This window comes from Bos javanicus, chromosome 10 (assembly GCF_032452875.1).
Source record: "Bos javanicus breed banteng chromosome 10, ARS-OSU_banteng_1.0, whole genome shotgun sequence".
NCBI lineage: Eukaryota > Metazoa > Chordata > Mammalia > Artiodactyla > Bovidae > Bos > Bos javanicus.
The window spans coordinates 22,852,331-22,875,227 of record NC_083877.1 but is presented as its reverse complement, the minus strand read 5'-3'; the positions used below and the strand labels follow the sequence as shown (position 1 = coordinate 22,875,227).

Here is a 22,897-nt window from a genome sequence, read left to right as displayed (position 1 = left end):
CCATGGCTTCCCATCCTCCAAGGTTTTGTGCATGACCACAGCTGGTTGAGAGCCTGTGACAGAGAAGGCCCTGCACTAGGTGATTTGCATGTGTGTTCGCAATTCTTACTAGAACCCCTCAAGATTGGGTCCACCCTACTTTAGGAAGACAGTGGAACAAAGTGCTTAAGACCAGAGACTTAGATTGTGTTTCTAGATCTAGCATTCATTAATTGTGCGACCTTGCAATTGTGACAAGAATTTTTATGCTTCAGTTTCCTCATCTCTGCACTGTGGTTATTGGTAGAATTTACCATTCGGGGTTCTTATAAGAAGTGAATGGAATAATGAATGCCAATGCTGAGCCCAATGACCAGCAGAAAGATACTGGCTACTTACAGAAATAAAGTTGAACACGAGAGAGGTTCAGCGCCCAGCCTGCTGTTGCAGAGTAAGTGTCAGAGTGGAGCCCTCCCTCCATACCCTACTTAGGGCTGATGCCTTTCCTCATCCCAAGAGTCACTCTCTATCTTAACACAGTTTTGTAATGTCTTCAAAGTGCTTATCACTACTTAAAATTGTCTAATTTTTAAAAAAACAAAACTTTAATTTTTTCTCCTCCTACTGCAATGTAGGCCTTTTTTTGTTTGTTTTTAATTGCTCTTCAGTGTTGCATCCTGCATTCCTGAACAATACATAGCACACACAGGAGATTATCTATCTATCTATAAGTAATTAAGCAGGACTTTATGAGGCCTTCCTGGAACAGATTACTCCATCTGCCCCTGCAATGTCCTCTCTCTGCCTCTTATGTGTAGAAAAACTTTAGCTCCTAGACCTTCACCAAGTTCCAAAGTATAAATTTAATCAGAGAAGTTAGAAAGTGCAGAAAGAAAGGAAAACAATAAAGCAAGACAAAACAATAATACTTTCAATTCAGTTCAGTCATGTCTGCAGCACGCCAGGCTTCCTGCCCATCACCAACTCCCACAGCTTGCTCAAACTCATGTCCATCAAGTCGGGGATGCCATGCAGCCATCTCATCCTCTGTCATCCCCTTCTCCTCCTGTCTTCAGTCTTTCCCAGCATCAGGGTTTTTCCCGATGAGTCAGTTCTTCATATAGGGGGCCAAAGTATTAGAGCTTCAACTTCAGCATCAGTCCTTCCAATGAATATGCAGGACTGATTTCCTTTAAGATTGACTGGTTTGATCTCCTTGTTGTCCAATGGACTCTCAAGAGTCTTCTCCAATAGTTTAGCCATTAAACTATTTTCTGAAGGTTTCTTCAGAAACCCCTCAAGGACTGTGTGTAACATTCTGAGCCAAGTCCTTTGAGCTCTTTTGCAGAATCTGAAACCCCTACCAAGTGCAAGAAGTTAACTGTATGTGATCACAAACACTAGACCTCAGACTGCGTGTGTTAGTTGCTCAATTGTGTCAGACTGCTTTCAACCCCATGAACTGTAGTCACCAGGCTCCTCTGTCCATGCAGTTATCCAGGCAAGAATACTGGAGTGGATTGCCATCTGATCAGGGAATTCTCCAGGCAAGAATACTGGAGTGGGTGCCATTTTCTTCTCCCAGAGATCTTCCTGACCCAGGTATCAAACCCAGGTCTCCTGCATTGCAGGTTGATGCTTTACTGTTTCAGCTATTAATGAAGCCCCAGTACACAGACTGGTTGGAAACAAAAGGTTGATTGTGTTGACAACTGATTACCTCACCACCAACGAATAATAAGAATGTCCACAAGCTGATCACACACCCCACAACTCCTTTCCCTCACCTGATCTTTAAAAACATTTTCCTCAAAGCCATCTGGGGATTCCAGACTTTGAGTCCTGGCTGCATGGGCTACTTGCTTGGTGCCCTGTGATAAACACTGCATTTTGCTTCTCTTCCTGACCCAGTGATCAAACTCATGTCTCCTGCATTGCAGGTGGATTCTTTACCACTGAGCCATCTGGGAAGCCGATGTATGTGAGTATGTGTCTGTGTGTGTAGTGCAAAAGATAAAAGTATTTCTAGAGTTCACAGTATCCAAACTCTAAAATATTAAATAAGACTCATTTAATTTATCTATATTTGTCAACATTTCTACCTTGCAAGCCACTTCAGGAAGATTTATTTGATTTATCTAGTGGTCAATTGGAGAAGGCAATGGCACCCCACTCCAGTATTCTTGCCTGGAGGATCCAGTGGATGGAGGAGCCTGGTAGGCTTCTGTCCTTGGGGTCGCTGGGAGTCCGGCACGACTGAGCGACTTCACTGTCACTTTTCACTTTAATGCATTGGAGAAGGAAATGCCAAGCCACTCCAGTATTCTTGCCTGGAGAATCTCAGGGACAGAGGAGCCTAGGGGGCTGCCGTCTGTGGGGTCACACAGAGTCGGGCACAACTGAAATGACTTAGCAGCAGCAGCAGCAGTAGTGGTCAATTGGCTTGTCCTCTATTTCATAATTATGATAATTATGATAGCTTTAGATTTCAGGATTCTGCCATATTAGTTGAAGGAATGCTTCCTGCTATTAGAGGCCTATACTTCCTGGTTTGGACACAGCCCCTCCAATATGTGGGTAAATTTATCAAAGAATTAGTCGTCTCATCAGAAATAAGGTCCATAGCAAATGAGCTTTCTGAATGGTGTGGTCATGTTCTTACAATCCAATCCTCAAGTGGGCTGATTGCTGTGATCTGGAGAAAAGAAAAAGGAAATTGATTTGTAGTGACCTCTGTTTGTCAGGGCTTCCAAAGTGGTGCTAGTGGTAAAGAACCTGCCTGTCAATGAAGGAGACATAAGAGGCATGGGTTCAGTCCCTGGATCCAGAAGATCTCCTGCAGGAGGGCATGGTAACCCACTCTGGTATTCTTGCACCGAGAATCCCATGGACAGTAGAGCCTGGTGGGCTACAGTCAATGGGGTTGCAAAGAGTTAGACACAATTGAGCAACTAATAATACACTACACTACACTACTGTTTGTCTAGCATCCCCTCCCCCAAACATACATTTATACTTCTAAATAGGAGATGTGAATGAGACTTTTCAGATATTCCTTTATTAACTGTAGCTGCATTTCTTTTCTTGGGAAGGTAAGTCAGAGGTTAGCTGTTGAGAAACCTTCCAATCCTGTTTCTCATTTAGGAACATGATTTAAGTTTGAGTATTCATGGGCTTCCCTGGTGGCTCAGATGGTAAAGAATCCACCTGCAATGCAGGAGACCTGGGTTTGACCTCTGGGTTAGAAGATCCCCTGGAGGAGGGCATGGCAAGCCTCTCCCATATTCTTGCCTGGAGGATTCCCATGGACAGATAAACCTGGTGAGTTACAGTCCATGGAGGTTGAAAAGAGTATCCTCCATGGACTGTAACTCACCAGGTTTACTTAATTCACTGAGTGACTAAGCTGGTGGAAGGCACTGCTCTGATGTTTAGCACCTATCCCATAGTGTTTAGGTGAGATGAGAAGAGGTGGTTAGATAGCATCATTAACTCAATAGACATGAATTTTTGCAAACTCCAGGGCATAGTGGAGGATAGAGGACACTAGCATGCTGCAGTCCTTGGGGTCACAAATAGTTGACTTACCTACTGAACAACAACCATACTGTTTACTTTGCTTATTTCAGTTGTTCCCTGTAAAGAAGGTTTGTAGTCAGTCTGCAGTACCAGATTCCAAGACGTAGATTTAGATTCTGAACAGTCTCTATTTATACTATCTTGTACTTGTAAATTTTCCCTAGACATATTTTATTTTTTCAACTACATTTTGAGTTCACAGATAATGTTGCTTTTATAATTTTTAAAGGTCCTAGGGAAATTGTGGACAAAATCACTGTTTAAATAAATACCTACATGTTGAATTAAACTAACATTATTCCTGTACTGTGACACAGGTAAGACAGAACAAAATTCTTATTTATTTTTAAGCAACTGTACTGAGGTATAAGTGACATTCCCTAAAATTCATCCATTTTGAATTTCCAGTTTAATAATTTTTAGTAAATTATCCTTCATCCCCAATTATAGTTGTTCTTTATTTCCATGCTTGCCCCCCAGCAAACACTGATCTAATTTACAGCTTTATAAGTTCCTTTTGTGAATATTTCATATACATGGGAACTTTAAATATGTAATTTTGTGTTTTGCTATTTTTCCTTAACATAATTTAAAAAAAATTATTTATCTTGTAGTATACATTAGTATTTCACTCATATTTATTGATGAATAGAAATTCATTGACTAATTAATTACATTTTGTTTATCCACTCACCAGATGTTTCACTTTTGGTTGCTTCTCATTTTGGGGCTATTAGGAAGGATAACTGCAAAGTAGGTTCCCAGTATTTTTAGAATGTAACTTTGTTAACACTTACACAATTACTGAGTATCACAAATGTAGGTCGCATGGCAAATTCCAAACACTATAGACTACTTGAAAGTGAAAAGGAAGTCACTCAGTCATGTCTGACTCTTTGTGACCTATGGACTATAGTCTGCCAGGCTCCTCCGTCCATGGGAATTTCCAGGCAAGAATACTGGAGTGGGTTGCCATTTCCTTCTCCAGGGGATCTTCCTGACCCAGGGATTGAACCTGGGTCTCCCATATTACAGGGAGACTCTTTACCATCTGCGCCACTAGGAAATCCCAGGGAATAGACTACTTAGCCAAGTAGATATATATTGTGATTCTTACTATGCTACCTATCATATATGTGATCTCAAGTTAGTTACTTGATCTGTTTCAGCTTTAGTTTTCTTGTTTTTAAGTTGGAAATAATATCTCTATTGCATATCTTTTCTATTAGAATAGTGTGCAGAAAGATAATATAACACATAGCATTTGCACACATTTATAAATTGGTGATTTGAAAGTTTATAAATTTTATTGAAATTTTGTGTAAAAGATTTCTAATCAAAGTATGTTTCCTGCCACATTTGCAATCCCAATCTCTCTCAAGTTGAATAACAGCAGTCCATCCCAAGGCAACCCAATTCTGAAAGGTTGCCAGCTTTCTTTGCATTGTGAGCTCATAAGAGATATCTACAATGTTTGTGAAGCTGGTTTCAAGAAAGCAGTGTTTGATTCCTCATTTTGAACCACAGGAAGTTGATTTTAGGGCAGAAATGGTGTATTTCTAGTACATGTATGTGGTCTTATCTCTGATTGGCTGGGCAACAAGATGCAAAATCCATACCTGAAGCAGAATGTTCCACAGACCTAGGCTGCAGAACTTTCCTATGTTGAAGATACTTGATCAGAATAAATGGAGAGGAGCACTTTGCCAGTTTCATCACTGATCCTGTGGCTTCATCCAGCCTGGCATTTCACATGATGTACTCTGCATAAAAGTTAAATAAGCAGGCTGACAATAGACAGCCTTGATGTACTCCTTTCCCGATTTGAACCAGTCCATGCCCAGTTCTAACTGTTGCTTATTGACCTGCATACAGATTTCTCAGGAGGAAGGTCAGGTGGTCTGGCATTCCCATCTCTTTCAGAATTTACCACAGTTTATTGTGATCCACAAAGTCAAAGTCTTTGGCATCGTCAATAAAGCAGAAGTAGATGTTTTTCTGGAACTCTTTCTTTTTCAATGTTTCAGCTGATGTTTGCAATTTGATCTCTGGCTCCTCTGCCTTTTCTAAATCCATTTTGAATATCTGAAAGTTCACGGCTCACATATTGTGGAAACATGGATTGGAGAATTCGGAGCATTATTTTGCTAGCATGTGAGATGAGTGCAATTGTGCAATAGTTCGAACATTCTTTGGCATTGCCTTTCTTTGGGATTGGAATGAAAACTGACCTTTTCCAGTCCTGTGGCCACTGCTGAGTTTTCCAAATTTGCTGGCATATTGAGTGCAGCACTTTCACAGCATCATCTTTCAGGATTTGGAATAGCTCAACTGGAATTCTATCACCTCCACTAGCTTTGTTTGTAGTGATGCTTCCTAAGGCCCACTTGACTTCACATTCCAGGATGTCTGGCTCTAGGTGAGTGATCACACCATCATGGCTTTCTGCATCATGAAGATCTTTTCTGTATAGTTCCTCTATGTATTCTTTCTACCTCTTCTTAATATCTTCTGCTTCTGTTAGGTCTACCATTTCTGTCCTTTATTGTGCCTATCTTTGCATGAAATGTTCCCTTGGTGCCGGGGACCAGCCCCGGCTGATCCAGGGTGTTCGAAGGAGAGACGGCGTAGGCGAAGATCAGGAAACAACTGCTTAATTAAACATTAATTAAGGATATAAAGAGTAATAGAATGAGGATAGCTCAGTAAAATTCAGTGAAGAAAAGAGGCTGAAATAAGGATAGCTCAGTGAGGAAATTCAGTGGAGAAAAGAGGCTGAATAATTCAGCCAGAAGGTAAGAGAAAGAACGACATGGGGAGACCAAGTTTCGGTGAACAAGGCCCGCACTTTATTTTTCAAAGTAGTTTTTATACCTTAAGTTATGCATAGAGGATAATGGGGGAAGGGGTAGAGTCTTGCAGCAAACCAGGCTTTCTTCCTGCAAACTTATCATATGCAAAAGCTTAGGTGATTTGCATCATCTTCTGGCCTTGAGGCCTGTTAACATTTTAAGACCTTTTCTTCAGAAAACTTATTTTTCTCTAAAGGTGATTGGTCAGGAGCCACCCTCCAAAAGCATTAGATAAAGTTGCATTCCTACAGAGCAAAGGTGTGGTGGGCTATAACAAGAAAAAGAATTAACTCAAGGGTCCCAGGTTACAAACATTAAAGCTACTACTTACACCAATTATATTAATCAATACGCTGCCAGGGACACAGCAGGTAAGGGATATGGAGACTTAGCAGCAAACATTGGCCCAACAAGTGAAAATCCCTTCACCAATACAATTTCTAATCAATCTTTTAACTGCTCAAAGGAATCTGTATTTAGACAGTTTAGAACATCTCCTGCCTCTCACAGTTGGGAGGCTCTGAACAATCACATGTGGCCGGAAAAACCTATTCAGGCAGGCTAGAGGATTTCCAAAGGAGTTTGTAGGTTAAACACTGTCACACCCAGGAATTATTAACTGGAGCTGTAAGCTAACTCTTTTTCAGAGAGGTAGTGGGGGACAGCCCCCCGTAAAGTCAGAGGTGTAGGTGAAAGCACAAAGCAGAAAGTAGGCAGACTCTGGTTTTGGGGGTATATGCTCGAGAATTTCCAGGGGGACTCCTGAAGCTCGATCCCGCCTTTGTGTATGCCGAGCCTCCTTCCTCATGACCTTTGTCATGGGCGGAGTTCCTCACGCTGGCTACTGGCAGTGATAGAATTCCAGTTGAGCTATTCCAGATCCTGAAAGATGATGCTGTGGAAAGTGCTGCACTCAATATGCAATATGCACTCAATATGCAATATGCCGGCTCCCGGCACCTTGGTATCTCTAATTTTGTTGAAGAGTTCTCTAGTCTTTCCCATTCTATTGTTTTCCTCTATTTCTTTGCATTCATCACTGAGGAGGGCTTTCTTATCTCTTTTTGCTATTTTTTGGAACTCTGCATTCAAATGGGTATATTGCTTCTTTTCTTCTTTGCCTTTCTCTTCTTTTCTCAGCTATTTGTAAGGCCTCCTCAGACAAACATTTTGCCTATACTCTAATAAAAAGTTTAAAAACAGAAAGCAAATGGTATTTTAAATGGCAAAATAATTGTCCTGAAGTTGTATCAGTGAATGACACCTAGTTTGTTCCTCAGTTCCCTCAGTTCAAACCTTTATTACTAACTGCTTTTTCGGCACCCCCCCCCCTTTTCAAGATCGGCCTAACTTAATTGCCAGTGCAAGAAAAATAGACAAAATAAAAGTTTGTGGTGAACCAAACGTTTTTTCTCATCTGTACACAGACCACATGACATATGAATATGACAAACACCACTTCCTGTTTGAAGGAGTCATACAAGAACTGAGGTATTATGCATATGTGCTGCCAGGCGCACGAAAACACTGAACTCTCACCTTGAGGCAGAACTGAGCACATTTGTGTAGGGGAATCCATGCCTCATGCTGCTCTCCAATCTGCTCTGGGTGTTCCTGGCCTCCACCTTCTCTGGTAGGGATGCTTCCAAACATGGGTGCAAGTGTTCAGGGTGAAAGGACTGCACACAGGCACATGGTGCTTCACAGGGACTTGGGGAAGAAAGGAGGACTAGAGAAAAGCAAGAGTCTTAGGATTTCAGTTTGTTTTTGGGGGGTGTGATCTGAAATGAATCTAATTCCTACATTATTTTATTCACTGCTTCACCGCTGTTTTCTGATTTTTTCCACAGGATCTGGTGTAGCCCAGAAAGTTATTCAAGATCAACCAGACATATTCACTCAGATTGGAGAGGCAGTCACCATGAACTGTCAGTGTGAAACAAGTTGGAGCAGTTACAACATTTTTTGGTATAAGCAACCTGCCAGTGGAGAGATGATTTTCCTTACAGTGGGTAGCCACTGCTCTATAAATTTTCAGAGGTCACTTAAATCCTCCAGCCTCACCATTTCAACCTTACAACTAGAAGATTCTGCAAAGTACTTCTGTGCTCTCTTAGAACTCACAGTGCTCAAGGTAATAGGAGAAGCTGAACAAAACTCCCAGAGCTTAATAAGAGAGAGCCCCTCTGCTGCAGGACCAGAGCTGAGATACACACCTTTAGATCCTAGACAAGAAATGGTAGTCCTGCGGTTGCTTCATCTGTGGTCTGCATCAGAGGATTTAATTCTAAATAAAATTTCCTTCCATGACATATGGAAACAGGTGTCCAGAGTAACTCTCTACTGATAACATTCTCCTCTTGAATTTTTGACTTTAAATCAACCATACAAAATATGTGTAAAGTTGTCTAAATTTGAAGACTTGCTCCACAATAATATAAAGTGGTAGTTTCACCTAAAGATCCTTGCATCACAAATCTGGGTCTAGAATCTGAAATCATCATGAAAATCATTTCCTTAGTCCTTTCCTTTTAGGGCTTCCTGGGCACTAGGGGTAAAGAACTCACTTGCCAATGCAGGAGACATTAGAGACAGGTTTAATCCCTGGTTTGGGAAGATCCCCTGGAGGAAGGCAAGGCCACCCACTCTAATATTCTTGCCTGGAGAATCCCTTGGACAGAGGAAGTTGGAGGGCTACAGTACATGGGGTTGCAAAGAGTCAGACACGACTGAAGCGACTTATCATACAGTTGTTTCCTCTTAGACATCGTGTCAGGGCATATTCAGAGGAGACCCACAAGTGATGCAGAGTAGGAGATGAGTTATAAGGATTATTCACAGGCAGTGCTAGAGCTAGAGGAAGAGTCTAAGAAGCTATTATATTTGTATTTGGTTTGAGCTTGAGATCACTGTAAGTCAACTAAAGTACCATTTATGAAGGGAAGTAGGATGTGGCAACTGGACAAACTGTGGACAAACTGGAAAAAGCATGGACAAACTGTGACATGTACATGAGGACAATGGACCCCACAAGACACACTAACATTCGTCTTTCTCTTACCTCCTTCAGGCTCACAGTAATGGGCGAACTTCAGAAGTTTGCCGTCATGGTACAAGCATACTTGGTCAAAGGCAAAGAGAACATGAGTAAGAAATCCGGCGGGAGGTTGAGGAGTTGTGAGTCAACAATAAGTTGAACTATCAGACCAGCAGCAACATTATGAGTTGCCATAGTCTATGGAGCCCTGAACCAACCTGCAGAACCTAGAAACATGACTACTTCATCACAGATCAGATCAGATCAGTCTCTCAGTCGTGTCTGACTCTTTGCGACCCCATGAATTGCAGCACGCCAAGCCTCCCTGTCCAGCACCAACTCCCGGAGTTCACCCAGACTCATGTCCATCGAGTCAGTGATGCAATCCAGTCATCTCATCCTCTGTCGTCCCCTTCTCCTCCTGCCCCCAATCCCTCCCAGCATCAGAGTCTTTTCCAATGAGGCAACTCTTTGCATGAGGTGGCCAAAGTACTGGTGTTTCAGCTTTAGCATCAGTCCTTCCAAAGAAATCCCAGGACTGATCTCCTTCAGAATGGACTGGTTGGATCTCCTTGCAGTCCAAGGGACTCTCAAGAGTCTTTTCCAACACCACAGTTCAAAAGCATCAATTCTTCGACGCTCAGCCTTCTTCATAGTCCAACTCTCACATCCATACATGACCACAGGAAAAAACCATAGCCTTGACTAGATGAACCTTTGTTGGCAAAGTAATGTCTCTGCTTTTGAATATGCTATCTAGGTTGGTCATACCTTTCCTTCCAAGGAGTAAGCGTCTTTTAATTTCATGGCTGCAATAACCATCTGCAGTGATTTTGGAGCCCAGAAAAATAAAGTCTGACACTGTTTCAACTGTTTCCCCATCTATTTCCCATGAAGCGATGGGACCAGATGCCATGATCTTCGTTTTCTGAATGTTGAGCTTTAAGCCCACTTTTTCACTCTCCACTTTCACTTTCATCAAGAGGCTTTTGAGTTCCTCTTCACTTTCTGCCATAAGGGTGGTGTCATCTGCATATCTGAGGTTATTGATATTTCTCCTGGCAATCTTGATTCCAGCTTGTGTTTCTTCCAGTCCAGTGTTTCTTATGATGTACTCTGCATATAGGTTAAATAAACAGGGTGACAATATACAGCCTTGACGTACTCCTTTTCCTATTTGGAACCAGTCTGTTGTTCCATGTCCAGTTCTAACTGTTGCTTCCTGACCTGCATACAAATTTCTCAAGAGGCAGATCAGGTGGTCTGGTATTCTCATCTCTTTCAGAATTTTCCACAATTTATTGTGATCCACACAGTCAAAGGCTTTGGCATAGTCAATAAAGCAGAAATAGATGTTTTTCTGGAACTCTCTTGCTTTTTCCATGATCCAGCAGATGTTGGCAATTTGGTCTCTGGTTCCTCTGCCTTTTCTAAAACCAGCTTGAACATCACGAAGTTCATGGTTCACATGTTGCTGAAGCCTGGCTTGGAGAATTTTGAGCGTTACTTTACTAGCATGTGAGATGAGTACAATTGTGTGGTAGTTTGAGCATTCTTTGACATTGCTTTTCTTTGGGATTGGAATGCAAACTGACCTTTTCCAGTCCTGTGGCCACTGCTGAGTTTTCCAAATTTGCTGGCATATTGAGTGCAGCACTTTCACAGCATCGTCTTTCAGGATTTGGAATAGATCAACTGGAATTCTATCACCTCCACTAGCTTTGTTTGTAGTGATGCTTTCTAAGGCCCACTTGACTTCACATTCCAGAATGTCTGGCTCTAGGTCAGTGAAATCTTACGCAAATCTCTTTCATGGCCAACCATAACCCAGAACAATACAGAGAAGCAAATTCTGGGAAATAGATTAAGTTGAGAAAGTACAAATCCACCATAATAGCTTAACTAGTTAACTTCTCTCCTTGTTAACTAAAGCATTCATCATTACCTCTTTGAACACCACAACTTTGAACAAGGACCACAGGAAAACTAAGCTTCCTGTTAATATGATGCAATTATTCTTTATTCAGCCAAAACAGGCTCTCTCCTTCAAAGAGAATACCAAGTTCATTTGTCTATTTAAGGGTGACATTCTTTCCTATTCTAGCTGAATCACACTCTCCAATTGACCCTGTATTTTTACTACAGAGATACAATGAGATATAAGATTAACTTGTAGCAGCACATTTTCTGTTACCAGAGGCAGGCAAAGAGGAAAGGGAAGCTAAAAAGGCTAATATATATGTAAATATATTCATATACAATGAAAATAATTTCACAAATATTCTAGGTTGTGTTACTGCAAATGATCACAAGATTGTAACTGGTATTTATAACTACCTCATCCATTACCCATTCCATAACCTCTTAGCATAGCAAGAACCTCTACTCACTGTTGTACTTGATTTCCTATAAAACAAGCTCCTTATTTAGGAGCAATGCTATGTGGAAAGTCATAAAGATGAATAAGGAATTCTGTTAGTTGACCTCTATGGTTTTGGCAGAAGTTTGCAAGGTGTTGAAGACAAATTCAAGGGTCTATTTTAGTGTAAAAAAATCGTGTTAATAGGCAGGGGAAATTGATATGTTGTATTCTGGGAAACATCATTAAGAACGATACTTGTCTTCTCATCACAAGCAATAGCAGCGCAAAAAGGAAAGCATTTGTAAAGTTTTTAAAGAAAAAAACAAATAAAACTTTCAAGGAAGCTTCTAATGAGCATGAAAGCATATTTTTAAATTGTCTTTTTAATCAAAAAGCGCTGCTAAGAGAGTGGAAAGCCAGTGTCAGTCTGGAAGCCTAGATATGCAATACACATTACTGAAAAAGGAATCAAGTGCAGAATATATTAAAGGCTCATGAATCAAAGAGAAGTGAAAATAGTCACTTCTTAGTCATTAACAAGAATGACTTATTAATAGTCATTAAAAAGAATGGCAAAATCTTGGAGATCCAATTCAGAAATATTATATCCAATAGCTAGTAAATATGCAAGGTGTCCATGATTTCACTATTTTTACGGAAACCAAAGTCAAACCTCACCTGTTCCATCTGTGTCTTTTCAGCACCCTGAGTGCATCAATGTAGCTAGCTGGCTATCACACCAAAAGAATAAAGAAAGATAATGACTATCTCCAGGAAAACAAGTGATTAAATAACTTTCCTAGAAGTGTCCATTACTGAACTGATGTGGAGTTGAAAAATCAGGTCACAGGCGTGGACATTAATGGAAAGGAGGTTTTAGTAGAATATAGAAAGTTGGTATTTATTGAGCTTACTATATGTCAGGCACTGTAGGATGTATTTCCAATTCATTGTCTAATTTAAATATCAAAACCCTTTGAGATAGATTTTACTGTTCCAAATTTTAATCTTTGAGAAATGAGACATAACTTTCCTAACTGTGAAAGGCATCTTAAACTTTTATTGTCATCCTGAGTGTACCATTTAGAGGGTTCCTTGGAGAAGATTTGGTTATGAGGAAGCACTTGACCCAGAACAGGGTGACTGGATGTCTCAGTGATGGTGACATGATGGGTTTAAACTGGAACCTAAAGGGATCTATGAAGAACAGTTTTATGAAGATCTACAAGACCTTCTAGAAATACCACCAAAAAAAAAAAAAAAAAAGATGTCCTTTTCATCATAAGGGATTGGAATGCAAGCATAGGAAGTCAAGAGATACCTGGAGTAACAGGCAAGTTTGGCCTTGGAGTACAAAATGAAGCAGGGAAGGGCTAATAGAGTTTTGCCAAAAAAACACACTGGTCATAGAAAACACCCTCTTCCAACAACACAAGAGCCCACCCTACACATGAATATCACCAGAGAGTTAATACAGAAATCAAATTGATTCTATTCTTTGCAGTCAAAGTTGGAGAAACTCTACACAGTCAGCAAAAACAAGATCTGGAGCTGACTGTGGCTCAGATCATGAGCTCATTATTGCAAAATTCAGGCTTAAGCTGAAGAAAGTAGGGAAAACCACTAGACCATTCACTGGATCATAGAAAAAGCAAGGGAATTCCAGAAAACATCTACTTCTGCTTCGTTGACTATGCTAAAGCCTTTGACTGTGTGGATCAAAACAAATCAGAAAATTCTTAAATAGACAGGAATACCAGACCACTTTACCTGCCTCCTGAGAAACCTGTATGCAGATCAAGAAGCAACAGTTAGAACCAGACATGGAACAACAAACTGATTCAAAATTGGAAAAGGAATACATCAAGGTTGTATACTGTCACCCTGCTTATTTAAATAATATGCAGAGTACATCATGTGAAATGCTGGTTTGGATGAATCACAAGCTGGAATCAAGATTGCCAGGAGAAATACCAACAAATTCATATATGCAGATGATACCACTCTAATGGCAGAAAGAGAAGAGCAACTAAAGAGCCTCTTGATGAAAGTGAAGGAGGACAGTGACAAACTCAATATTCAAAAAACTAAGATCATGGCATCTGGGGTCCCAACACTTAATGCAAATAGATGGGGAAAAAGTAGAAGCAGTGACAGATTTTATTTTCCTGGGCTCCAAAATCACTGCAGAAGAAGACTGCATCCATGATATTAAGACACTTGCTCCTTGGAAGGAAAGCTATGACAAACCTAGGCAGCATATTAAAAAGCAGAGACATCACTTTGCCAACAAAGTTCCACAGAGTTGAAGCTATGGTTTTCCAGTAGTCATACTGATGTGACAGTTGGACCCTAAAGAAGGCTGAGTGCTGAAGAACTGAGGCTTTCTAATTGTGGTGCTGCAGAAGACCTTTGTGAGTTTCTTGGACAGTGAAGAGATCAAACCAGTCAAACCTTAAGGAAATCAACCTAGAATATTCATCAGAAAGACTGATGCTGAAGCTGAAGTTCCAATACTTTGGCCACCTGATGTAAAGAGCTGACTCACTGGAAAAGACCCTGATGCTGGGAAAGATTGAGGGCAGGAGGAGAAGGGGTGATTGGATGGCAGCATCCACACAATGGACATGGGCTGCAACACACTCCTGGAGATAGAGAAGGACAAGAGATTGTGGTGTGCTGCGGTTCATGGGATCGCAAAGAGTCAGACACATGACTTAGAGACTGAACAACAACACTTCTAGCGAGTATTTATGAAAATTTGTTAAATGAACAAAGCATGATTAGTGTAACATTACTCCTATGTCTTCAGCACAATTTTCCTCCATGCTAGACTTGGATTTATTGTTTATAGTCTACTGTTGATTGTTCACAATAATAACCCTCTGTTTATACTATCGGAGTCTTTTATTTGGCATGCATCCCATAAAATTAGAAGATTGTTTTCAGAGTAATTTAAACAGTTGTTTAATGTAATTTCTCATCAAATTCATGAATAATGATTCATCGGCTCACTCAGAAACCATGTAATTCTTGAGTGCCTACTATGTATCAAACTCTTATAAATATTGAATTACATGGGCTTTGAAGTAAATTTTAAATATAGGAAGGTTAGCGACAAATGAAAAAGAGATCAGCAAATGAAAATCGAATGACTGCAGAGGCCTGGTGTGCTGCGGTTCATGGGGTCGCAAAGAGTTGGACACGACTGAGCGACTGAACTAAACTGAGCTGAAAGCCGTCAACGATAATTAAAACCTTCTATGGGGTATTTCAAATTACATTTCAAATTTACTTTAGTAATTGCAGTAACCTAGGGAATTTGGCAGAGAAGGCAATGGCACCCCACTCCAGTACTCTTGCCTGGAAAATCCCATGGACGGAGGAGCCTGGTGGGCTGCAGTCCATGGGGTCGCGAAGAGTCGGACACGACTGAGCAACTTCACTTTCACATTTCACTTTCATGCATTGGAGGACGAAATGGCAACCCACTCCAGAATTCTTGCCTGGAGAATCCCAGGGACAGGGGAGCCTGGTGGGCTGCCGTCTATGGGGTCATACAGAGTCGGACACGACTGAAGCTACTTAGCAGCAGCAGCATGGGGTATTTAGGACCAAGAAAATATGAGTACAGAGGTATTAGAAGTAAGATGTGTGTGCTGTGTGGTAAGTTGCTTCAGTTGTGTCTAACTCTGGGAGTCATGGACTGTAGCCCACCAGGCTCCCCTGTCCAATGGATTCTCCAGGCAAGAATACTGAAGTGGGTTGCTAGGCCCTTCTCTAGGGGATCTTCCTGATCCAGGGATTGAACATGGGTCCCTTAAGTCTCCTGCATTGGCAGGTGAGTTCTTTACCACTCGCACCACTTGGTAAGTCCATTTATCTTCAAATTTGAGGAGCTTTTCAAAAAGTTGCTTGCTGACTTTTGGTGCGGGTTTAGCTCTGCAGTTCTTCTATTCAGTCACAAGAGGGGGCTGATTCATCTGAAAACAGTGTTTCTGGGAGAAAGGGAGGGAAATGTGTTTTTCATTGATGTGCCAAAAAAAAAGAAAAATGACATGCTTTCATCTTCTTTAGACAACTTGAGCTTTTTTTCCCTTGTTGAATGTTGTGGTCAAGGATTCAGGGGATCTTAACCAAATAGCCTAAGCCCTTTCCGTGTACCTCCCTAAACACTGCTTTCCCATTTCCCTGCTCTGATTTAGCCCTTCACTTTTCTATTCCTTACACGCTTTTTTTTCCCTCCTCCGACTTTTTATACCACTCACACCCACCTCCACCCCCCTCTACTTTGTCTTTCTTTCTGTCTATTCCTCTGCCTTAGCATCCTTGCTATACAGCACCCACAAGCATAGGCATAGGGAACATGAGGATTATGGACCACTGTTCAGAGAGGATGAGGTGAACTCTGTCTATGTCAATCAGTTAGTATATTAAGAACAGATGCATGAAAAATGTCTACCTAGATGGTGATAGATGCATGATTCCAAGAACACTTACAAGAACTCCAAGCTCCAGGATGTGTAGCTTTTAGTCTCAATGTTATTTATTTTTCCATCTCTCAGAGCACATCACTGCCTACTTTTGAATCTTCCATACACTTTCTGGAATGTGGATGGAAATTTTAATTATCTTACTACACAGAGCTCAGTACATTTTTCTGGGATTAAATATTATGCTCTGCAAGCTTCATGGAGAATCAGCCAATTTCTTAAGAAACGAATGAAAGACCAATGGTTGTGCATAGACACATCATTGTGATCGGTATTCCTTTTCCAGAGGCAGACATTAAACTTCAGAGATGATTTCACTGTGAGCTGGGGATGTTTCACCATATTTTGGGGACATGACTAAGACGGGAGGAAGACCTAGATAAGGGATTGCTTGATCATTGGCTGAGAAGGTCCTAGCAACAACACAGCAATATCGGCACTGGTTGTAAGTCTTTACTAACAGCTGTTGCCTCTGTTCTCTGGAGCCTCCTTAAGCCAAGGATCAGACCCAAGCTTGAACTCTGAGCCCACGATCCTGGTTTGTCCCTGAAGTATGAGGCTGGTGACTGGAGTAACAGTGTTTCTGACCTTGGGTAAGTGTTCTGTGTCTATAAGGGATGACTTGAGGGCAAAGGACCACAAAGAGTTATTTGCTCGCTACTCCTCTCCCTGTGCTTTATTCAGCATTATAGTGATGGAATTGAGAACTGATCTATGGATTTGCTAGGGACACAAACTTCTACATGACATATTAAACCTTGGCTATGATTCCAGAAGAGTCCTTAGCAGTAAGCAGGTTGTAGGAAATCTCTGGGTTTATTGAGCCAAGGACCCATGGAACAAAGCCTATGGATCTCTGATTCTTGTCACATATCTTTGGTCTCCATAATTTTGTTATTTTTCAGTCACTAAGTTGTATCCAACTTTTATGATCAAATGGACAGCAGTGTGCCAGGCTCCTCTGTCCTCTATTATCTCCTGGAATATGCTCAAATTAATGTCCATTGAGATGGTGACACTGTTTAACCACCTCATCCTCTAACGCCCCCTTCTCCTTTTGTCTTCAATTTTTCCCAGCATCAGGGTATTTTTCAATGAGTCAGCTCTTCTCATTAGGTGTACAAATTATTGGAGCTCCAGTTTCAGCATCAGTCCTTCCAGTGAATATTTAGTGTTCATTTCCTTTCGGATAACTGGTTTGATCTTCTTGAAGTCCAATATTGAACACCAATAATATTTTTCCAGGACATAAATAGAAACACAAGAGTAGGGCTTAGAGCCAGACAGTTATGAGAGGGTTATGCACTTGATCCATAGAATTACGCTTATTTGTACTCTGGAACTAATTTGATTTCTTAACCCCCCAGGGACTGTGACTGATGCTAAGACCACCCAGCCCAGCTCCATGGATTATCCTGAAGGACAGGATGTAACCCTGCCTTGTAACCACTCTACCATTGGTAGAAATGAGTATATATATTGGTATCAGCATAATCCCAATCAGAGTCCACAGTATGTCATTCATGGCTTACGAGGCACAGTGAACAGCAGCACGGCTTCTCTGACCATCGCTTCAGACAGAAAGTCCAGCACCTTGGTCCTGCCCCAGGTCACCCTGAGAGACACCGCTGTGTACTACTGCGTCCTGAGAGAGGCACACTGGGACAGACGGGGCTGCACCTGTGCAGTATCTCTCTTGTGGGAAGAAGGGGGGTCACAGTCGGGGAGCAGTCATGAGAGCAAATCTAGACTCGTCTAGAAGGAGAGTCAGAGAGCAGTAAGAGATGAGGAAAATGAAGGGAAGGAGAAGGGAGGAAGATGGATAAAGAAAAGAAGAAAAGGACAAGGAAGAAGTGCATCATTGGTTGATGTGGCTGAAAAGAATTTGGGGAATTATGGGAATACTAAGAATCGTAATTGCAACATAGAAATAAAATGAGAAGCATTAGCAATTTTTCATGGTTCTTTCTCATGTCAATAAAATGTTGGTTCCAGTGTGTTAGTCTCAACCTAAAAGTGAGAAAAATAACAAATAATTCTCCTGTTCCAAAGTTTTCTTTCATGTCCGACTCTTTGAGACCTCAAGAACTGTAGCCTGCCAGGCTCCTCTGTCTTTGGGATTTTCCAGGGAAGAATACTGGAGTGGGTTGCCATTTCCTTCTCCAGAAGATCTTCCTGATCCAGGAATCAAATCTGGTCTCCTTTGTCTCCTGCATTGCAGGAGGATTCTTTACCACTGTGCCACCTGGGAAGTGGTCCAATTCATTCTTTATAATGCCTGTGTAGTACTCTGAAACGTTCTATTATTAATTATGTTTACCTTAATAAGTACTTATTTCTATTACTGTGCTATCCTAAAGAGTGTTGTCTTTATAAAACTTTGTAGATTGACTTTTGTATATAAGAGGACATGTCTATTGTAATGAAATTTCTGAACTGGAATGGCTATTTTCAAAACAAGGTGCATTTAAATTTTTTTTGATAAAGTGACAACTTTCCATTCAAATCGTATAAACAATTATACTTCAACCAACAGGGAGTGAGAAGGTGTACTTTGCACCCTCTAAAAATTGAGAATTACCAGGCTTTTTCATTTTAACAATCCAAATGTACTTTATCTATAGACATCTTACTGATCCCTAGTGCTTTTGAGCAACTTTTTCTCTGTATATTGGCACTCTGTCATTCAACCTTGTTCATATGCTTGTTCCTATCTTTTGACCATTTTTTCCATTAACTTAGCTTTATTTCTGTTTGCTAGAATTATTTTGACATCTTACATTATATTTTGACTTTCATATTTACTTGTATGTTTTATTCTAACATACTACCTTTCTTACACTATCAAATCTATCAAAAATTTATTTCTTTTTAGCTTTAAAATCAGTGTCTTTTAGAAAGCCCTAAATGTACCTTTTAATCCTCGCTACCATTTAGGGAGTTATTCTGAGATCTATGGTACCTCTTAGAAAGCTAAGCCTCAAAGAGATTTTAAAAGTTGCCTATCTTTGTCTGAATATGTCTTAGACCCACTGTGATATTTATTTTTAAATCTGCCAATGTCAAGCTCCAAAATCTCAGCATGTGTAGTTCAATCTGGCCTTCCTGGAAGCAACAGTAAGAAGAAAGCCCTGAAACAGTGAGTCAACTGAAAAGTCAGTGGAATGAATCACAATTCTCTTAGCGGAAGGTGACACACATTTTAGGGTAAAATGTCAACTGTTAGAACAAAAGGCATATGTTGTGACTCAAGAAAAGCAATAATCCTTAATTCTGTAAAGAGACATGCTAGTCTTCTAAATATCCAAATAGCAGTAGAAATATTTTTTACTGATTGTAGTGGGATTCTGAAACATCCCTAGCTCCTTATTAGCCACACATTTTCCCCAAGAGAAAAGGTATAGAGGAAATTAGAGCACAAGACAGAGAAAGTAATAGGGAGGCATTCTGGCCCTTGATGTGAGCAGCATCACTAACATAATGTTCTTGGGTCATCAAAAAGACTGAGAAATCTATCCTGCTGCATAGGATGTGTACCTAAACGTATATTGCTGTGTTTATGCTTTGGAAATTGCTTTGATTTTTGAGTCAGAGATAAAGGAACAGATACTTGTACTCAATCTTGGAAAGTACAATGAGAGGTGCTGTAGCATTTTCCAAATATCAGCATATCCCTCCAGTCATTTTTTCACTCATTTCCTCCTCTTCACAGCCTTTGAGCTCACTTTCTGTTTCCTTACTTCACTTTTCCTGAAACATATCTTTTCATTCCTTTTGTTTATTGAAGTTCTCAGTAATCAGCACAGTACTCAACAAATAGTAAGTGTTCAACAACCACAGTTCAAAAGCATCAATTCTTTGGTGCTCATTGCTAGGCATGCAATAAAATATTGAAAGGGCGAGTTATATATTTTTTAAAAATAGAAGAGAAAGTCAACATCACACAGAGAGAAGTTAAAAATGGTTAATGTATGCATAAATACATTCATATAAAATGAAAATAATTTTATTACTATAGCTTTTGTTACTGCAAATGACCACATGTTTGTAACTAGGATTTATAACTACCTCAATCCATTACCCATTCCATAAGCTCTTTATCATAGCAAGAACCTCCACTCACTATTGTACTTGACTTCCTATAAAGCAAGCTGCTTATTCAGGAGCATTGCTATGTGGAAAGTCATAAAGATGAATAAGAAATTCTGCAAGTCAACCAGTATGGTTTTAGCAGAAGTTTGCAAGGCACTGAAGACAAATCCAAGGGTCTATTTTAGTGGGAAAAAAATCTTGCTAATACTCATGGGAAATTGATGCATTGTATTCTGGGAAATATCATTAAGAGTGATACCTGACTATCATCACAAGCAACAGCAGTCACAAAAGGAAATCATTTCTAAATTTTCTAAAGAAACCAAACAAATAAAACTTTCAAGGGAGATTTTTATGAGCATGAAAGTATATTTTTAAATTGCTGGGTTTTTTTTTGTCATTGTTGAAAATCACTGCTAAGAGAGTGGAAAGTCAATGCCAACGTGGAAGGCAATATATGAAAAAGACATTTCTGAAAAAGGAATCAATTGCAGAATATACTAAAAGTTCATAAATCAATAAGAAGAGAAAACAGTTAGAGTGGCAAAATCTTAGAGATCCAAATCAAAAATACTATATCCAATAGGTAGTAAACATGCAAGATGACCTTGATTTTACTATTTTTAGGAAAGCCAAAATCAAACCTCACCTCTTTCATCTATGTCCTTTCAGCACCCTGAATGGATCAATGTATCAATGTAGCTAGTTGTATATGATATCAAAAGGATAAAGGAAAAATAATGACTGTCTCCAGGAAAATAAGAGATTAAGTAAATGTCCTAGAAGCTTCCATCCCTGAACTGATATTGTGGTGGGGGGCGGAGGTGGGGGAAGCAGATCACAAATCTGGACACTGAAGGAAAGGCAAGTTTTAGCAGACTATAGAAAGTTGATGTTTACTCAACTTACTATATGTCAGGAACTGTAGAATGCATTTCCGATTCATTATCTAATCTAAATATCAAAACCCTATGAGACAGATTTTATTGTTCCAATGCTTGTAATCTTTGGGAAATGAGACATACATAACTTTCCTAACTGTGAAAAACGTCTCAAACTTTTATTGTCTTCTAGAGTGTACCATTTAGAGGGCTCCTTGAAGAAGATTTGGGTATGAGGAATTACTTGACCCAGAACAGGACGAATGGATGTTTCAGTGATGGTGACACTATGGTTAAAATGGAACCTAAAGAAATCTATGAAGAATGGTTCTATTAAAATCTGCAATACCTTCTAGAATGAACACCAAAAAAAGATACTCTTTTCATCACAGGGGATTAGAATGCAAACTCAGGAAACAATGCAAACTTATCTCAGGCAAGTTTGAACTTGGAGTACAAAATGAGGCAGGGCAAAGACTAATACAATTTTGCCAAGAAAACACACTGGTGATAGCAAATACCCTCTTTCAACAACACAAGAGACCATCTACACTTGAATATCACCAGATGGTTAATACAGAAATAAGATTGGTTATATTCTTTGCAGCCAAGGATGGAAAAATTCTTTCAGTTCAGTTGAGTCACTCAGTCATGTCCGACTCTTTGCAAACCCATGAACTGCAGCACACCAGGCCTTCCTGTCCATCACCAACTCCCAGAGTCCACCCAAACCCATGTCCATTGAGTCAGTGATGGCATCCAACCATCTCACGCTGTGTCAGCCCCTTCTCCTCCTGTCCCCAATCTTTCCCAGCATCAGGGTCTTTTCAAATGAGTCAGCTCTTTGCATCAGGTGGCCAAAGTACTGGAGTTTCAGTTTCAACATCAGTCCTTCCAATGAACACCCAGATTGATCCCCTTTAGAATGGACTGGTTGGATTCTCCTTGCAGTCCAAGGGACTCTCAAGAGTCTTCTCCAACACCACAGTTCAAAAGCATCAATTCTTCGACGCTCAGCTTTCTTTATAGTCCAACTCTGACATCCATACATGACCACTGGCAAAACCATAGCCTTGACTAGATGGACCTTTGTTGGCAAAGTAATGTCTCTGCTTTTCAATATGCTATCTAGGTTGTTCATAACTTCCCTTCCAAGGAGTAAGTGTCTTTCACTATCTGCAGTGATTTTAGAGCCCCCAAAAATAAAGTCAGCCACTGTTTCCACTGTTTCCCCATCTATTTGACATGAAGTAAAGGGACCGGATGCCATGATCTTAGTTTTCTGAATGTTGAGCTTTAAGCCAACTCTTTCCACTCTCCTCTTTCACTTTCATCAAGAAGCTCTTTAGTTCTTCTTCACTTTCTGCCATAAGGGTGGTGTCATCTACATATCTGAGGTTATTGAGATTTCTCCCGGCAATCTTGATTCCAGCTTGTGCTTCATCCAGCTCAGCATTTCACATGATGTACTCTGCATATAAGTTAAATAAGCAGGCTGACAATATGCAGCCTTGATGTACTCCTTTTCCTATTTGGAAACAGTCTGTTGTTCCATGTCCACTTCTAACTGTTGCTTCCTGACCTGCATAGAGATTTCTCAAGAGGCAGATCAAGTGGTCTGG

The 22,897-nt window shown here is 40.3% G+C and overlaps 1 gene segment (V, D, J or C); it reads left to right on the top strand.

The window, feature by feature from the left end:
• The first annotated feature begins 16,694 nt into the window (after window positions 1-16,694).
• On the top strand, window positions 16,695-18,339 carry LOC133255298 (T cell receptor alpha variable 26-1-like). The segment is given in 2 exon segments: window positions 16,695-16,895; window positions 17,670-18,339. Coding segments are annotated over 2 exon segments (432 nt in total).
• The last annotated feature ends 4,558 nt before the right edge of the window (window positions 18,340-22,897 follow it).